General features: G+C 28.8%; 1 protein-coding gene across 1 annotated transcript in view; it reads right to left on the bottom strand.

Moving 5' to 3' along the window:
• LOC142330888 (uncharacterized) overlaps positions 1 to 20,365 on the bottom strand; it is a 52,865-nt gene that overhangs the window by 17,203 nt on the left and 15,297 nt on the right. The window contains exon 2 of the mRNA XM_075376356.1: positions 10,561 to 10,649. Within this exon, the coding sequence (XP_075232471.1) occupies positions 10,561 to 10,649 (89 nt within the window). The remainder of the gene's footprint in view (positions 1 to 10,560; positions 10,650 to 20,365) is intronic.

The following is a 20,365-nucleotide window of genomic DNA, read 5'->3' on the forward strand; positions in this document are numbered from 1 at the left end:
TGCACCTCATGCATATCATCCTTATCTCATTGGGTCATGGGCGGGAGGTTGCTAATTGTTCACTAGTTGAACAGATTGTAAAGTAAACAAGAGGAACATAAATAAAATCTATTTTGTTTTAAATTTAATTTAAAACAAAGATCATCGTAACTAAACATTTGGTTTAGCGATAACTAAACAAAGTTTAACGAATAAAAAATTTAAAATTAAATTTCAGAAGCCGTTGGAGTCAGGTAAGGAGATTGAATTTCACCGGTGGTATTTAATTGTGTATTGTAAAAACTATTTAGAAAATAAAAAAATAAAAATTAGAAGAAAAAATAGTAATAATAAACAAAGAGATTAAATCAGAATATAAGAATCAAAATCTAGGGATAATTTGTTAGTAGAGTTAGTAGATGATTTAGCGATCTTTAAAAAATGTAGAAACAGCAAAATAACAAATGTTTAGCAAAATATTTTGAGGAAACCAAATTTTTAACCTACTTCAAAAAAGGAGGTTATACATTCGACCCGAATTTTTACTTCTTTGTATGAAGTATTGTAATCGCGAAAAATTTCGGTTTTCAGAAATTTCGGTATTCAGATTTCAATCGATATACCATTTTGACCATCTCTGAATCCATTTTGAGACTAGTTCGGCGTGACGTATGTACGTATCTCGCATAACTCAAAATCAATTAGCCGTAGGATGTTGACATTTTTTATTTAGGACAGTTGTAACATCTAGTTGTGTACCTCCCCTTTTGATTGCAATCAACTGGACCAAAAGTGTCCAAAAAAATCTCAAAATCCAAAGAATTTGGATTTTGTTAACTGCAGTAATAAGCTCTCATTGAGAGATTTTCAACGATATATCATAAGTGGTACTTATTTTCATTGGTTCCAGAGTTATAGCTCAATAAAAATTTAATTAATGAAGTATTTAGATCTTACAAAGGGGAAGGCATATCGGGGCGAATGCGACTTCGTTTCCGACTTTCGACTTCATTAAAAGCAAATTTCTTATCTGTTACGCATATAAATAATAATAATAAAAAAAAAAAATTGTTTCAAAATATCAACCCCGTCCTTTTAAAATTGAAATATGTGTTTTTGTTCATTTGTTCTATCTCCCTTCGGTTTAAATATTTTTAAAAAATTTTGAAAGTTTATATTTCATATATAGAGCTTTCAAGAAATGTCTACATTTTTTTAAATTATAGGGCCTGAGATCTAGCAAAGTTTTTGAAAACTTTATTTTTCTGTAGGAATAAATGGAGAAATAAAATACTTTATTTCTTAAATAAAGTATCATTTATTTACCCTTTCTTTATTGAAAGAGTATTAAATATAGAGAAAACTTTACTTAAGCAAATTTTTTGTAGCGTAACCTATGTATGAATATTTTTAGAAAAGTCTTAATTAAAATTTATTTACCACCTTTAAAAATATATATATATATATATTTTTTTTTGCCCCATCTCTCTAATAGTTGGGAAAGTCATGTCAGCTTTTTTTTTGAAACAAATATCTGTACTATCTGTCCCTTCTTTCTTTTTCTGTTTAACCTGCGGAACCACCGTAAGGTATTACTTCAGAGGATGATATGTATGAATGTAAATTAAGTGTAGTCTTGTGCAGTCTCAAGTCGACCATTCCTTAGATGAGTGGTTTAATTGAAACCCAACTATCAAAGAACACCGGTATCCACGATCTAGTATTCAAATCCGTACAAAAGTAACTGCCTTTACTAGGAGATCTTTTCCTTATGAAAATGAATAAGATTTGTTAAATGTCTATAATCGACTTGAAAGAGAAAAACTCAACAGCAATTAATTCTTCTATAAATTGCGTTTTATTATTCTGGTTGCATTCTGTAACAACTTCTGATAGATGATAACGAATTAATGTTTTTGTAGCGTATGGAAAATAAAACAGTCTCACTTGGATTCAAACCCAGAATCTCCGGAAGAAAGGCAAAGATACAATTGAGATCGGTTTTATAATTAATTAGTTCACAAAATATTTATAAATGGTATTATTTATTAAGAAAATATATGTATATTTTAAAATTAATAATAAAATAATTAGTAATAACTTTAATAGGTCAGTTTACATTAATAGTAATTGATAATTACTCAACGGTACGGTTTAGTTATGTATTCTCTTTAAATTAAAAAATGCATAGATAAACAGACTGGTGGGACGTATATTTCTGTCAAACTTATTTATTTTTTGTTAAAATTTTAAAATAATAATAATAATAATAATAATAATAATAATAATAATTATTATTATTATTATGAAAATAAATATGTGGTATAACTTTTTAAAATGTACTTACCATGATGAGATGTCCTTCGTCTATCCTTGACTGCAGTGTTTCTACGAAAACAATGTTCTTATATAGGGGTGAGAGAAATATGTAAATGTCTTCCGGGTAGTAAAATGTTTACCTGATTGCTGAATGAATGCGTAGAAAACAAATTACGTTAATAGTAGGGATAAATTTGATTTGTCTCCGCAAATATATATATATATATATATATATACATTTGTGTGTGCGCGCGCGCGCGTGTGCGTGTATGATAATATTTAGGCTTTACCGGCTTTTGTAGTATATAGATTTTCTGTTTTTATTATTACTAATTCAAAACATTAAAAAAAATTGAAGTTAGAAAAAAGTAAATAAATATCTTATCTTGTTCCGCTATTGGTCTTAACTCACGAATGAATTGTGATTTTTTGGTGTTCGTATTTACATCAACATTCTAAAAAAAAACAATTTTCAAATTTAAAAAAAAATTTTAATTAATACCGCAGTAATTTTTTTAAGTGTTACTAATAGTTGTATGAACAGACCTTGTCGTTTTATTCTGAATTTAATAAATTGAGTTTATAACGAAGTTTAATCATTTAATTGAAAATGTATACTAAAAAACGGAATTTCTGATTTATTATGGCTAGTTTTTTATTGTGTTATGTAGTTTACCAATGAAGTAAAAATTTTACAAATAATTCTTAAGTACTTCTTATTTTAATTTTTCTATATTTTTTGATATTTTTTTTAACTATAATATTTACAATTAATGTAAAACAGAGTAATATGTACAAGTGCATTCTAGTGGTGATTGAATAAATTAACGGCTGACAGTTGGCGTACTTCTCAATACATGTATATGGACCACCTTTTCAAAATAAAAAAAAAATTATGAGACGTAAAAATAAGTACGTCGTTATAACTACTAGCAAGGCATTTAACTAAACAATTTATTGAAAATTAGTAAAAATGTTTGGCTTTAACTACGTCACAAATAGAAAGGGATTGTCAATTGATCGAGTTTACACAGAACTTGACTTTGCTCGATCAGTAAAATTATTAGTTTTGTGAACAGTAGACTTCCTGTTGAATTTAGAAAATTAATTTACAACGGAATTGAATACAAAAATAAAATTAAAATTGTGTAAAGTATAAAATTATATTAAAATAATGTTTAGAATTATTATGAAGTACAAAAATAATCTTATTCTATTATTAATAGTAAGCTATTTTTCCAGGCATAACGGAAGTCACTAATTTGTAAATATCGGTCAGTGTAACTCTTCTTTTTTTTTTACATTTTTTGTAATCTTCATTTTTATTTTCTTATAATGAGTCGGTGCAACAAAGTTAATATTTTCGAATATTTACATATTCGTAAATGTTATGTTAGTTAAGCAGCTTTTACAGAACATTTAATTCTTTATATTATTAGAGATGGACTTCAAAATTTGATTGATCACTCTTAAGCGTTATCTTTAAAACTATAATAAGTAGTGGTGCATTGGCTACTATTTTGAAAAGGAAGATTGTATGAAAAATTTTTCTTTATACGCCTTTTCAATAATAAAAGATATCCTTATTGAAAAATTACATAAAATTCGGAATGCACATTTGGTAATAACTACGTCAAAAAAAGACTAAATGCCAAACGTCAGAGTTAAAAATCGGCCTCTCTTTGCTCGGTCAATTATTTTTACTTTTCTGGCATAATAGCTGTAGAATTATGCTACAAGAAGGAAATATGGTAATCAATCAAAAGATAGGGTGGGTTTTTTACATTTCTCTTCATTTCATGACCCTAAAAGCAGAAAAAAGTGATGGCTAATGTTACGAGTACTGGCGTGTTTGTAGCTTTTTGACTGGATAAACCGCTTTTGATAAAATTTTGTACAGACACTCGTGCATATAGATGGGGCAATTTGTTGATAAAATTTTGGGGTCAGTATCTCTAGGGTGTGGGGTAGGTATATTTTTGTGGTCAATTTTCGCAAATTTTGCAAGCATATTCCCATTTTATATTAAGTTCAGTACATGCATGCGTGCTTATTAGCGCTTTTTAAAAAAAATTTGAACCAAAATTCTTCCTTTTTATTTATTGCTTATCTTGTAGCCGAATTTCTTTTATGTCTTTCTAGGTACAGTACTGACCGAACAAAATACTTTTTAGGCAATATTAGGGCTGGAGAAGCCGATCAAAGATAAAAATATCATATTTTGAAATTTTATAACTTTTTTTGGCTTATTTAAACTTTTAATAATAATATTAAAATAAAATTTCATCATAATTCACCTTCACTCCCAAAACAAGAAATCTTAGGTAACGTTTTATTGATTGTACATTTTTTAGTGGAATTTTTGTTTTACTTTTATCATTGAAAACGTAGAAAAATAAAAAAAAAATTCAAAGATAATTTCGGAGGTGGGAGAGCAGAAGAAAATAAAAAATACCGATTTTAATAATTTTTTTAACTTTTTGTTTTATTTAAAGATAAAGTGATAATTTTACGATAAAGCTCATATAAACTACCCCCACTCCAAAAAATAAATCTTAGGTAACTTATTTCATGTATAATTATTTTTTCACTATATAAGAATAAATAACCAATGCTAGGAAAACATTACAACTTTGTTGTCAGCTTCTATATAAGATGTTATAAAATGTATTGAAAAACATATCTAAATTTTTTGGAGTCCTGTGCCAAAAATTTGTATTTTCCCCTCAATTTATGTAATAAATATTGAAAGTTATTTCCATCTTTATAATGACTCATTTAAAAACAAATCATACAAAGATAAAATTTTTTATATAACAGCAATGAAAGTTTGAAAATTTTTATAAAATTCGTTTGTTTTTTGGAGAGATTAATTGCAACGTAATGCTTTGAGAAGGTATGAAAATTGTTTCTTTTCTGATAATTCATTTAATTAAAAAAATAATTAAAAATATTTTAAGAAGATAAATACAAAGATTAAAATTTTAAGATGATGAATTAATAGAAATTTAATATTTATTTATTTAGCGTATGGCACCAAAACATAACACAGATTGCAATCAAAATTACAAACAAAGATTTAACAAACTAATATATGCTACTGATTCTGGAGTCGCCATCAGGAAATCTTCAGGATTCCCTTCATAAGCTGTCCTAGGGCAAACTTCTGTGATGTGTCTGACAGTTTGATTTTCACCACACTCACAAAGGGGCGTCGGTATTTTACCCCATTTATACAGGAAATAGTCGCACCTACCATGCTGAGTCCGTATTCTGTTTAGCGTTGACCATGTCTTACGTGGCAAGTCAAAACCCGGCGGCCTTTGAGTAATACATGGGATTTGGTTATTCTTCTTAACTTTAAGAATCAAGTGTTACTTGTAACCTACAAGATAAGGATTGAACATTTTTTGGACAATTTTTTTTTTGTCTTCAGTCATTTGACTGGTTTGATGGAGCTCTCCAAGATTCCCTATCTAGTGCTAGTCGTTTCATTTCAGTATACCCTCTACATCCTACATCCCTAACAATTTGTTTTACATATTCCAAACGTGGCCTGCCTACACAATTTTTTCCTTCTACCTGTCCTTCCAATATTAAAGCGACTATTCCAGGATGCCTTAGTATGTGGCCTATAAGTCTGTCTCTTCTTTTAACTATATTTTTCCAAATGCTTCTTTCTTCATCTATTTGCCGCAATACCTCTTCATTTGTCACTTTATCCACCCATCTGATTTTTAACATTCTCCTATAGCACCACATTTCAAAAGCTTCTAATCTTTTCTTCTCAGATACTCCGATTGTCCAAGTTTCAATTCCATATAAAGCGACACTCCAAACATACGCTTTCAAAAATCTTTTCCTGACATTTAAATTAACTTTTGATGTAAACAAATTATATTTCTTACTGAAGGCTCGTTTAGCTTGTGCTATTCGGCATTTTATATCGCTCCTGCTTCGTCTATCTTTAGTAATTTTACTTCCCAAATAACAAAATTCTTCTACCTCCATAATCTTTTCTCCATCTATTTTCACATTCAGTGTCCATCTTTGTTATTTCTACTACATTTCATTACTTTTGTTTTGTTCTTGTTTATTTTCATGCGATAGTTCTTGCGTAGGACTTCATCTATGCCGTTCGTTGTTTCTTCTAAATCCTTTTTACTCTCGGCTAGAATTACTATATCATCAGCAAATCGTAGCATCTTTATCTTTTCACCTTGTACTGTTACTCCGAATCTAAATTGTTCTTTAACATCATTAACTGCTAGTTCCATGTAAAGATTAAAAAGTAACGGAGATAGGGAACATCCTTGTCGGACTCCCTTTCTTATTACGGCTTCTTTCTCATGTTCTTCAATTGTTACTGTTGCTGTTTGGTTCCTGTACATGTTAGCAATTGTTTTTCTATCTCTGTATTTGAACCCTAATTTTTTTAAAATGCTGAACATTTTATTCCAGTCTACGTTATCGAATGCCTTTTCTAGGTCTATAAACGCCAAGTATGTTGGTTTGGTTTTCTTTAATCTTCCTTCTACTATTAATCTGAGGCCTAAAACTGCTTCCCTTGTCCCTATACTTTTCCTGAAACCAAATTGGTCTTCTCCTAACACTTCTTCCACTCTCCTCTCAATTCTTCTGTATAGAATTCTAGTTAAGATTTTTGATGCATGACTAGTTAAACTAATTGTTCTGTATTCTTCACATTTATCTGCCCCTGCTTTCTTTGGTATCATGACTATAACACTTTTTTTGAAGTCTGACGGAAATTCCCCTTTTTCATAAATATTACACACCAGTTTGTATAATCTATCAATCGCTTCCTCACCTGAACTGCGCAGTAATTCTACAGGTATTCTGTCTTTTCCAGGAGCCTTTCTGCCATTTTAATCTTTTAATGCTTTCTTAAATTCAGATCTCAGTATTGTTTCTCCCATTTCATCCTCCTCAACTTCCTCTATAACACCATTTTCTAATTCATTTCCTCCGTATAACTCTTCAATATATTCCACCCATCTATCAACTTTACCTTTCGTATTATATATTGGTGTGCCATCTTTGTTTAACACATTATTAGATTTTAATTTATGTACCCCATAATTTTCCTTAACTTTCCTGTATGCTCCGTCTATTTTACCAATGTTCATTTCTCTTTCCACTTCTGAACACTTTTCTTTAATTTGGGCAATTATTATTCGCAAATTCAGAAAAATATTTTAAACCATAACTGTTTGAAACAATTAAAAAGCTAGAAATTTTATTATAATCACATTTTTCCCGACATATTTACTATAAGGTCATATATTCGAAAAAGTTTTTAATTTTTATGACATCCATTTGTATTAATTAAAAATATTATCTTTTGATTTAATAAAACTTAATGGATATGAGTTAAATTTTATTAAATCTAACAGCCCGATTTTCCCGAAAATACAATACAATCAATCGCAAGCTACTATACGAAATTTCGTAATTGTAGGTTAAACCACCTCTGAGCTATTAAACCAAGCAGAGCCCAACAAACACAATCAACCTCTGTGTGTGTGTGTGCGCGCGCGCGCGTATTCAAATGAATTTTGAAATGAGTATTGAAATGCTTCATTTACGAGTGTCGTGAACCAAAGATTTCGATCTGATTTATGAGCCTTCAAAAAATTGTTTTGTTGTTGTGTTGTTTTATTTGATTTTTATCTTTTTTTTTAATTTTGATTTTTTATCTTTCTAAAATATTTAATTCTTTTGTTCTGTAATACTGAAAATTTTGTTTCATATAATACGTAGTTAAAATTTGCAACATTTTGATATATATTTTTTTTAATAAACTTCGAAATGTAAACTTTATTCACCCAATTTTACTCAGAATCAAATTTTCTACAAATTCTGATTTTTATGTGTTTATTATCCATTTAATAAAGTTATTTTACGCCAAACGTAAAATAATATGTTTTTTTGATTTCAATCAATCTTTTGTCTTTTACCCCAGATTTATCCAAAATTATTAAAAAAATACAATTTTGAGATTTTTTTTCACTTTTAAAGGTCAGATTTCATAAAATATTTCTAAATTTATCCCTTAATTCCAATTTAATTTACTTCTTTCTGGGTCCCAAGAATTACAATCTGGCTTAACTTTACCGAAGGTATAGAAATCAGGGCGAATCTTTCACCAATTATGTCAATCGCTAACGAAGCGTTTTGGAACCTATGTTTATACGATCTTTCTTCTCTATTTTCACCAGTACATGTTCTAAAAGTTTGTTACATTATTTGTGGATCACTGTTTAAAATGATATAACCTGAATTTTGTGTATTTTTTTGCAGAAGACCTCTAAACATCGAGAAATACAAAAATTTAACTTTCTGGTAAGGGAATATTTTCCATTATTATATAAAATAATATTTGAGAAAGTATTAATATTAATACTAAAATATTCCTTTCGAAACAAATTATTATTAACATTTTAATTACTATTATTAATTATTTTATTTTTACTTATCATTAAATTAAAATAATTATTATTGTGCTATTTATTGCCCTGATGGTATGTCATCAATGTTTATTAATGTTATTTACAACTCAAAGTTCAATTAGGACGGAATTTTCGTAGTACTGTAATTAAAGATAGATTAGTCAAATTTATTAATTATACAAAATTTTATTTAATTTTTAAAGGTAATTTATTATTTTTTTCCAATACGCTTTATCTATTGTCATAATTACTGCTGAAATTCTTAGTGGTACCGTACAACTGAGGCCATTGTTCTTTTATATTTTTTTAAATACCCCTCCATTCACATTCTGAAGTACTTAAATACTTAATTTTACCCGACTAAAAAAAAAAAAAAGCGTTCAGATACTTCTTGATCAATATGTACAAAGATGACATCAATGTACTATAGTACTGGCTAATACAAAAGATTTCAGTTTGTAATAGAATGAGGGAAATGAAGAATATGATTGATTGTTCAATATCACATGCAGATAATGTTTGCTACGCATATGAAACATTGGGAGGCAATCACATTCCCACATCAGTTTACTTCGACTGGCAAGCTTCAATTTTATTCTGAAAAAATTTTGGCTGATAACTATTATTTTAGACAAATTCTTTTGTTGTTGAGATAATTAAACATCTACAATACGTTTCCTCGGAACAATGAATAAAATGTATTGATTGTCTATAAGTGACCTGAGCAAGGCAAAGCCTAGCAATAAACAACTCTATATCCTGTTTTATTCTAACTGTGTAACTTCTGCTTATGGATAATAATGAAATGATTTGTTTTTTTTTTTTGATAGTGTAGTTTACTGTTTTTGTAATAATTATAATTTTTTTTCATTCTTATCATGTTTTCAGCTGTAATCATCATAACTTATGCTGCTGGAAATAAACTTAAATTGTTAAACAAATAGATGAATAATTTTGAAAATAATCAAATTATAGCTTCAGAATTGTAAGATGTAATATTTCTTGTGAATAAATTTTTGTCATTTTAGTAAAGGCAGTTACTTTTATACGGATTTGAATATTATATTGTGGAATACCAGTGTTCTTTGGTGGTTGGGTTTCAATTTTGGAGGCTAAACAGAAAAAGAAAGAAGATGGTACAGGGGGTTTATTCCCATTGGTTGTTGAGTGGTTGGGAGAGAGCTATATTTCCTGCATATATAGACAACATGTTTGGGTAATGAATGCGGCCGGTAGTAATGACGTGCGGTATCATGAGAAAAACCTCGTCAATTTGAGGAGGCAGGCAAGTGGGTGAAGGCCAAACTCTACTTTGATCTGGGTGTACGTTGCATCATAAGGCATACTTCTTTGAAATTATCAGTTAAGCTACCCAATCCCAACTAGCTTGGGTAATGGGTGCTGCTGGTAGTATTGATATGCAGTAGAACTTTATCATGGCTCCTTTTGGGTACAAAATGCCCTCGGTGGCTAACTTGAATACTCAGGAGTTGGGGAAGCCCACCGGTGCAACTAATCAGTGCCCCATCTTGGCATCAGACTCTTACTAATAGTGGTGCCGCTCTTTAGGACAGCAGATCTTTTCCACTCATGTGGGGAGAGGCTTTGCCTCATACACAGCTCACTGTTTATGGGCATTTCCATTGCTCTGCAGTGGGTATGTGCCAATTACAGTAGTCATTCTAAGAATTGTTATTATAATTGAAGCCATTGTTCTTTATGTAATTTTTCTTTAGTCTTGCTTGCATTCACTATGTTAAAATGAACATCTAATGTAAAGTCTAGTACTTACATCATTAGAATAAACATCTAATGTTTTATTAGTCTTAACTTGGTTTGTTGGAAGGCATTTCTTGACTAATGTTATTATAGAACGAATATCTGTATGTAAAATAATAAGTAAAAGTTTATTTTTAAAAAAAAGAAAAAAAAGAGAAATATGTCAGGAAATAGCGTAACTTATATACTAATAACTTAACTTGTGTACTATGTACAGCAGTATTCACAATATCACTGTATTGTTTGTGGCCTCACATTTCATATTCACTGATAATATTTTCTGTATTTGTTAAATAGTTGCAATAAGAATGATATTGATTAATCAGACTTCAACAAGAAATGTTTAATCAGGAGATTGAGTATCACATTTTTGTTTATTTTTTTGTTGATTCATTTGTAGTATATGTGTTGCATGTAGGTGTATGTGCAACTCAAGGGTTTAATGAGTTATACGTGCATGTCTTGAGTATATATTTTTATAATAAACAGCTTGCTGATGAAATAAAAATATCTGCATTATTTGAAGATACCCATTTTGAGATTGTTGCTCGATCTTGAATCTCACATGTTTACTTCTGGGGATAAGAGAATAATTTAACTACCCTCTAATATTTACAAATTTTCTTGTTGATATTTCAGTTCATCTTTGGAGAGAGGTTAATTTTCATAAATTAATTTGAAAATGGTGTATGTAAATATGAGTATGTTGTGTAAAAAACACAAAACCTAAAAGAAAGAAAATTAGTTGATAATTTATATTATTTTTAGCTTACCTCCTTCGAATATGTATAAGTATGTAAGTTCTGTAAAATTTTCTACAATTTATTCTTTAAAAACAGTTGCTTTTCAATGGTAATGTTAGTGTAATAAATAAGGAGAAATTTACAAAAACAATTTAAGGGATTAGGAAGTCTAAGGAAGAATATTTGTTGAATTTTATTAATATAATGATCAATTTGATAAATCATTATACTTGGTGTTCAAAAAAGAATATCGAGGATTTAATTACTTGTTATAACTCTTGGATGATATGCAAATTGTTGACTTAAGGTTAGAATCAAAGGGTAAAAAGGACAGTTTTAGTGTATGCATGGCCATAGATTGATTACCTATCTTTCTGCTTGACAGCATCGTTGGTAAAGATAGCCACTCCTGAACAGATTGCCTTCTATGTTTTGCAGTTTGCTAAAGGCGAATCAGTAGTTGCAGTTCATGAATTCAGTTCTACATGAATTCTGTAGAAAGCTTGTGAACCTGCAAATGAGAATAAATTCATTGATAGCATAATAAATTTAAAACGACTAGATGCCTGTGTAAAGGGAAGAGTTCGGGATGACTGAGAGGATCTGAAGAAAATGTTGAACGTATCAAGGAGTCTTTTCTGTTTAACCCTAAAAGTCTGTTAGGAATGCCAGCAATGAAGTAGTAATGCCAGTGTAGAATGTTTTAAGGAAATGCTTACATATGCGTCCACACTGTTTACAACTGTTAAAGGCTTTGAAGTCTACTGTCTTCACTATTCACGCGGATTTCACAATTAAAATGTTACAGTACAAAGACGACGATCATATTGTGTTTAGTAATCAGTCAAATTTTCATCTTAGTGGTAAAGTTTACACATATAATATCTGTATCTGAGGGATCAGAATATTTCCATGAATTCTTATAATGCAAAAGGGACTTTCCAAAATTAAATAAATGTTTTCTATGAAATATCCTGAAGGCAAGTTTACAGACCATTCCTTTTTGTTGAAGCAAGCATAACAGTTGCTTATTTGGATATGCTGCATACATGGCTCTTTCCTTAACTGCAAATGGACTAGAGAATTTTATTTGGCAACAAGATGGTGCGCCTCTTCACTGACAACTCTGTTTGGGATCGGTTGAATGACATTATCCCCAGCTGCTGGTTTGCTCAGCATGGATCAGATGACAGAACTTGTTTGCAATGGCCTCCAAGGAAACCTGCTTTGACCACATATAATCTTTTCCTTTGGGATTTATAAAGGATCTTGTGTATATACTTCAGCTACCTATTGATCTCTATTTTATAAAAATATATTTGTATGACTAAAATATTAAGCCTTTCATTATAAACAAAATAATGTCTTATTTTTAAAAATTGGTCATCAACCAACAAAGTTATTATAGAAATTTTTATGACATAATTTTCAGTCAGATTTTATCCCCACTGTTAAATTATGTAATTTAAATAAGTATGAATTCTTTTTTCATACTTTACATAACCCTAATTAATAGATAATTAAATTTATTATAAATAAAATAACTTATGAAACATTTTCATTGTAATATCTCAGAACCTTTATTTACTTAAAAACAATAAAATCAATTAAAATGCTAATAATAATTAATAAAAACTCTGCCTTTTTTGCTATTTTAAATGATCCCGCTCTTAACATTGACCTATTGAAGATTATTTATCATTTTAGGAAAACAATAGGAGTAAATAAATTACACACAGTTACAATAAACAGTAGAGTTATTTAAATTTGAAGTGAATTTAAACAATGTAAACATAAAACAGTTATTAATAATTGCATACTGTTTTACTTTCAATTTCCCTAAAGCAAAGGTTTGATGTGGCTTTCATTGATAGCAATAATGTGTTGTAGTAGTCAATGATTTAACAGCTATCTTTTTCTTTCAAAAATCCTGATCTAGCTATGATCGTCAAAGTCAAAACCTTCTTCAATTCTCTGATATAAATCTTCAACTCTTAAGGACTAGTGTATTGTAAACCATACTTTTTAGGTGCCCCCAATAGTTAAAACTCTTTTGGGTTTAGATCAGGTGATATTGCGGACTAACCTACTGGTCTTCGATGACCAATACTATCTTTCAGAGAAGTAATCATTCAAGTGGGCATTGATATTGAAGTTTGGTGGGACATCATCTTGCAAGTATCTCATACAACTCCTAGTTACCAGAATTTAATCCAAATAATTCAATAGAAATTTTTTTTGGAAGTGGTAATAATTCTTGTCATTCAATCATGCTGGCATGAAACATAAACTAGTAGTGAATAAGTCAAACTTTTACTGAAAATGGTTGCTGAAACCTTGACTGCACAAGAATTTTCTTGTTATAATTATTTACCCATTGTTTGGAATTTTATTTATCCCAAACACTGGGATTTGTTGTTTTCCCAATGATTATTATCATGAAAGTTGATGAATCCAACCAGATTCAACAATGAACATTATTGTACTTAGAAATGGCAGATTAGTTGTAAAGTTTTCTAAAATTACCTCAAAAAATTATCATCTCGGGAGATTATAATTTTTATTGATTGCTTGCACTCTTTGTATATGATACTGACATGAATGTAGGCTTTGCAGAATATTCCAAACAATCACATGATCAACTTGTTTACATAACATCATAATCCTTGTAATTTTCTCTAGATTTTTTTAAAATATGTTTTAATACCCATTTTCTCAACTCCAGCGTTCTTGTGCTTTGCAATCTTACTTGCTTATGAACTCTAGGATAATCTGGTTTCTTTTATGCAGAATTAGAAAAAACTTTTCACTTGGCAAACAGCGTTTGGGAAAACATTTTACATTAATGTGGCACACTTTCAGTCTGCTGATCCATGCATTAGATGCATGACTGCTACTGCTATATGACAATAAATTTCCATTTTCAAAAAAGTAAAATACAAGCAAAGAAAAACCAGTATCAAAACAATTTAATAAATAATTGACAAAAAATATGATCACAATGAAAATAAAATAAATTAGTAGAATACAAATAACTAATTACTTTTATTGGTACTAGTACAATACTGTACTCAATACCACTCCAATACAATAATGCAATTTTATCATAAGTGCAAAGCTGTACAACCTTTTACTGTATTGTTATCAAATTTGTTTATTTTCAACACAGGTCATTCACTGTAGGACCCCATAGAATGATCATTTCTGGCAAGTATTTAGTTTCTAATACTCCTTCAATGGTTATTTTACTGTGCCTCTTCCTTCTTTCTTCCAATTTTAGGTATCATTCTAGGTAGCACATTCTTTCTTCTCCTTCTGGATCACTTTGAATTCTAAGACTCTTTTCCTTTAAAATCCATCTTGCTTTTGTTTTCTACCCTTAGATTCTCTTTAACTTATTTAACATTTATTTTATTATTTATTAAATATAAATTATGTAATAAATTATTCTAAATAATTAAAATTAATTGCTTATTAAATCTATTTTTTAATTTAATATTAATTATAATTAATAATTAAGATTTAATTTTTGTGATATTTTTGTTGAGGGGTTAAATCCAGCTAAAAATGATGTCATCAATTTTCTGTAATAAATTGTTAATCATTTTGTTTATAATGAAAAGCTTAAAATTTTAGCTCACAAAAATGTGTTTTGATAAAACTGATTATTACTAAGTTATAAAAGATTAATAAATTGATGTGGTTGCCATTATAGAGATTTGCAAATATTTTAATACTGCAATTTTTTATTTATTAAAGAAAGTTGATGTAAAAATATCTACCACATATTTTAATAATTGCTCAATCCAATTTTGAGGTAAGATTTTTTTTAAAAAGAATTATGAAATGGCAGATAGAAAGTAATAAAGGAGTAATTGCCATTTTTTTCATAGAACAATTTTTTGGTAATTTTGTTACGTAGAATTCAAAAATTAATAGTCAGGTACATTTTTTTTATTATGTCTGTATATTCATAGTTAATAGTATCTGATTCTGTAAATGAAGAAACTATTGTTAAATTTCTTGATTTATTGTTAAATTATATTCTGACCATCTTGAATATGTGCTATAAAAAGTTTTTTTTAGAAATTAAAAAGCATCTGACAGCAGGTGAGATTACCAAAGGATTAGTAATATTTCTGAATGAATAAATACATTTTTTCCTGAATAACAGACTATTTTCCAACTAGCCCACAGGTGAAAATAACCATTTTCATTACTTTTTCCATGAGCTTTTCTTATTTCTTTTTTTCTTTTTATTTCACTTTTCTTATTTTACATCATACAGACGGTCAAAAAGGGCTGTTTGGAAAGAGTAAAGAACTTCATCTTAGTGTACTTAAAATTTATTTTGTTTCATAACCAAATCTTGTAAGTTATGTTTACGTATTGTTGTTTTTTCAAATTTTGTGCCCAAAATAAATAATGAAGGGCTTAGGGTAGTAACAGGCCTGATTTTTACCTTTTAACTCTTAGGTACTTGCAGTACTTATAAAACAAAAATTGGACTGTTACTTACTGTCCTTCATTAAAAAAAAAGCCGACAAACCGAAGATCCTGAAAATGTCTCATTTTTGTGGCCAAAACTCACATGTGGGACAGGTGGCAAAAATCTGAAATTTTTATAGTAGTAAGTACGTTTTAGGTACTTTAAAGCCATATACAATTTATTTTGTTACTGATAGGGTTTGACGAGTAATGAAGCCAACATTACTACTAAAAACCCTGTTCCTTCTAACCATAAACATTGTATCCAAAAATACTGATAAGTATTTTTTTCAAACTATAAAAATTACCATTAAACTCATTAGAATGAATATATTGATAGTTAATAAATAGTCAATTACAGAATGTTAAATAATAATTACAAAATTATAAACAATTCAAATACATTAACAAGTTCTCCAATTCACTTTTACATTATTTTACAATTGCTAAAAGAAGTTATGAATAAATCTTGCACTTTTTGATAAACTTAATTAACAAAACTTAGTGCTCTTGCCATTTTTTTTATTGTGTAGAACTGATAAGTCTTCATTCATCTTTGGTGTAGTGTTGTGTTCTCCTCCAGTAGTTGATAGAAAAAGTTCTGAAGACATGATAATCTTTAAAATATTTTCCAGTTGACAACATGTCTGATTATTCCTCAATGATTTCTTGAATGAAGTACCAGGACAATGCGAATGCAAAAAAATGCGTATTCAATATTCTTCTTCATTTTCATGCATTTTAACTTCAGTGACTTCGCCTAACCACCACCTGCCATCGTATATGCAGCAGACATAATTTCTACATTTTGGCTTTAGTAAACCCATAAAGCAATCAGAAACACTAATGTCCTTGTGTACCGATACTAGCATAAATGTTTCTAATTCAGAGGTTGCCTGGACTTTAAGAATACATTTCTGACTTGTTGGAACATGATTGTGAATGATTCTTGTTTCTGGAACTGTTGTGATTACCTGATAACGAGAACTGAGGTATTTTTCAGTCACTTGAACATTTTTATTAGAGCAGAAAATAAATGTTATGTTTTTAATATTGTCTCTGCAATAATTGTACATTTCAGAAGGTGTAACAGTTTGATTGTTGAAGGCTTGCTTTAGTCACAGATTTCTAATCTTCTTAATGGTAGCACAAATTTATGAAATTTTGTTGCTTTTATACTGGGCTGAGCGGCCATCAGAAAAATAAAAATATGGTTTAACTTGTGGTAACAGTGTTTTTACTGCAAGTAAAAAGCAAGTTTTTAATTTTAAAAGCAAGTTATAAATAAATTTGGTTTTGGAAGCAGAAGAATGATGTAGTATTGTGCTTCAAGTACTCAAAAATCACATAGTAGCTTTGGCTTTGTAATTTTCCTTCTTTTTTAAAACATATGAGAAATGGATGTACTGTGGCATACGTTTTGACCAGTGATATGACAGGACTTCATTCTGTATCATAAATGAAAAATTTTGAGAGAAGTCTCCCATTACAATACAGCCACCCTCCAAGTTTTCCATTTTAATGTTGAGGAAATTAGCTTGCTTCTTTGCAATAAAATGATGTCTTTTCAGATTACTTAAATTTTCAGTAAGTTTATCTAAATATACTTGAAATGGAAGACTTTGAGTAGTTAGTTCACAATGGTCAACAGAAACCCACTGTTTGAAGTTAATTTCAGAATCAAAATCATCTCAGCTCTTCGAATAATCTGAGCACTTCATTAGTGCCTGGACATTTTTCACATTGTGACAGTATGCACGTTTCATTTTCTATATCACATATCATTGTTGAAAGAAGAATTTTATAATCAAATTTCATCTTTAGAGCAGATACGTGAGTTTTACATTTTGGTGTGATATACACACAAACAGAGTGAGTACCTGACCCACCTGCCAGAACAGAAAATTTAGGTCTTAAATCAGCAAATTTTGAAAAACAATTTTTAAATTATGTTTTTCTTTGAAGGCTGTGTACAGTTCTTTTAAGTTACACAAGATAAGCTTTTTTGAATATTAATTTTCTTCACATCAGCTTGTCTTACAGAGACACTAACCTTCTTGCCTGGCATCATTCATCTGTGCTTATCATTCTTGTAAAAGTCTTGTACACATTTAAGAACATTTTCATCAATTACGTAAGTGGGTTTCTTTTTGCCGATTTGAAGCAAAATTCCATTTGTTTTAACTGTTTGGAATTGACAGGTAAATTTATTAATTATTAATCATCATCTTGTCAATCTGTGGTGGAGTGGTAGTGTCTCAGCCTTTCATCCAAGATTCTGGGTTTAAATCCTGATTAGGCATGATATTTTTCATACATTACAAAATTCTATTTTCATATTTTTTTGTTCAAAGCTTTGAACAAAACAAAGATTTGAACCTTGAATTAATGGATTAATTCATCAAATAAACAAAAATTCAGTTTAATGTAGAGATGTTAGTAAAAATATAATATATAACAGTTTTCTACTTTCACCTATTCTAAAGCTATGGAAGTAATTTTAACATTATTATTAATTTAATTCATAGTGCTCCTTTATTCCTCATTTTATAGATTGTAAGCCATCCTTTTATGAGTTAAGAATCAAAATTTTTGTGTTACCTATAAAAACTATATAAAACTGTTTTTGTGTTTACATTGTAAGTTAGGTGCGATATTCAAATAGTAGTTGGTCTGTGTCATAAAACATGTCACCTTTGAAAATGTTAAAAACACTCAAGAATAAAAAAAAAACGTTTTTATTTGAACCAAATTTATTTGTAACATAAATACCTTCCTACAGTTACATCAAACTATTCTATAAAACTATTTTTATGTATTATTATGGACTGAGTATTTCAATTAGAAAATATTCTACTGTAGTTTATTTTCATGAATATTTTATTTACACATTGTCATGTTAACTCCTATAATACAACTGGATTTTTTTTTTTTAGTTTTTAGCCTACTTCTAATTATATACAGGAAAATCGGTTGGAATGGTACAAACTGGTTTACAACAGAAATTCAGCTGGGCATTAATTTTATTGGTTGGTACTTAAGATGCATATACACAATGTTGATCATCATCTTCAATCAGTATGTGTTCTCTGTGTCTTGTTTTACCTGAGTTTTAATATTTAATGGTGTCAGTGTGTATGGTGTTTTTTTAATATGGTTCATAAGAAATTTTCAAGATGTATATTTAAAGTAATATGCTTTTTGTTTTCTGTTAATTTTTATAAGATTTGTTTGAAAGTTCTGCATTTTTATATGAAGATACTCGGTATTAGAGTTATTGTCTATTCTTGAACTGCTTTAATGCATTTTTATAATACTGATTTATCATATAGTATTTTGAAAAATATTGAGCATTAGCAGATATAACACAACCTTTCTTCTGCTTTTCGTGGAATGTAAACACAATTATTTTTCACTTTTGTAAAATCATTACAGACACTGTCTGCGTTAATTTTTTTCTTTTTCTTTTGATTTTTTTTGTTGTTATAACCTGTGTAATCATATTGCATATAGATCAGAAAAACCTGTTCCCTTGATTTAAAGTTATATAGTATGACATAATTCTGTACTGCTGTGGAAAAAGGTTTTTCTTTTTTACTTTCTGTTATAGAATTAGTTTCAGGTGTGTAACAGAAGGTTGATATACATGGTGTTATATTTTCATGTGTCGGATAAAAAATGTAAATTTTTTTTATTCTGAAAATTATTTGATTGAGGTTTTTCAATTAAATCAATAATAGTATTGCCTTAAAAAAAGGATCGCCCATTTTATTGATTTATCTCTATGCTATAAGGCCCACCTTGATAATTTTTCAGGATCCCTCAAGAGAACATTTTTGAAATTGTTAGTACAATGAATAATTGTTGGTATAATATTTTTTTTATAAATTCACTCTAGTTCATTATTTAATCTTTAAAATAAAATGTATGCTGTGCGATAATGCACAAATTATGTGTTTTCATTTATGTTAAAAGTATATTTAAAATTTTCTGATTAAAATAAAATCATGCATGTTGATTGTGTAAACAAAGTTAGTGTCTAAATAGACAAAATTCAGTCTTTATTTTGACTTAAACTAAGGCTCAGATTATATAGTATTCAATATTTAGCATGATTTTATCTATATTTTAATTTTGAAGTTTATGTTAGGACGAACAATTAATGATTTCAATTTGTGCTAATTGTTATCAGTTTTAGTTCATATTAAATTTTTATACAAATATTATTTTTCAAATCAGAAATATTATTAATATTTTAATGTTAGAAAAAACAATTTATTTAGCTCGCCATATTTATAGGCTGTTTATCTGCAATATAAGCATTTATTTTTTTACTGAATTTCTTGAGTTAAGTTTTCATGTTGTAAGAAACTGATTATTTCATTCTAACCATTCAGTGAATTTCTTGAATAATTTTGGAACTTTATCGTATTTGTAATTAGTTTTTTTTGTTAAGCCATTAGGATACCTGAGAACTAATGAGAAACATTCACATGGGACTCTTGACACCTACAGAAGGATCATGAAATGAAACAAACAATTCTACCAAAAGGAATTTATAATTTATGACTTGCTCATTGGCATTGG

Source organism: Lycorma delicatula, chromosome 10 (genome assembly GCF_047948215.1).
Source record: "Lycorma delicatula isolate Av1 chromosome 10, ASM4794821v1, whole genome shotgun sequence".
Classification (NCBI taxonomy): Eukaryota; Metazoa; Arthropoda; class Insecta; order Hemiptera; family Fulgoridae; genus Lycorma; species Lycorma delicatula.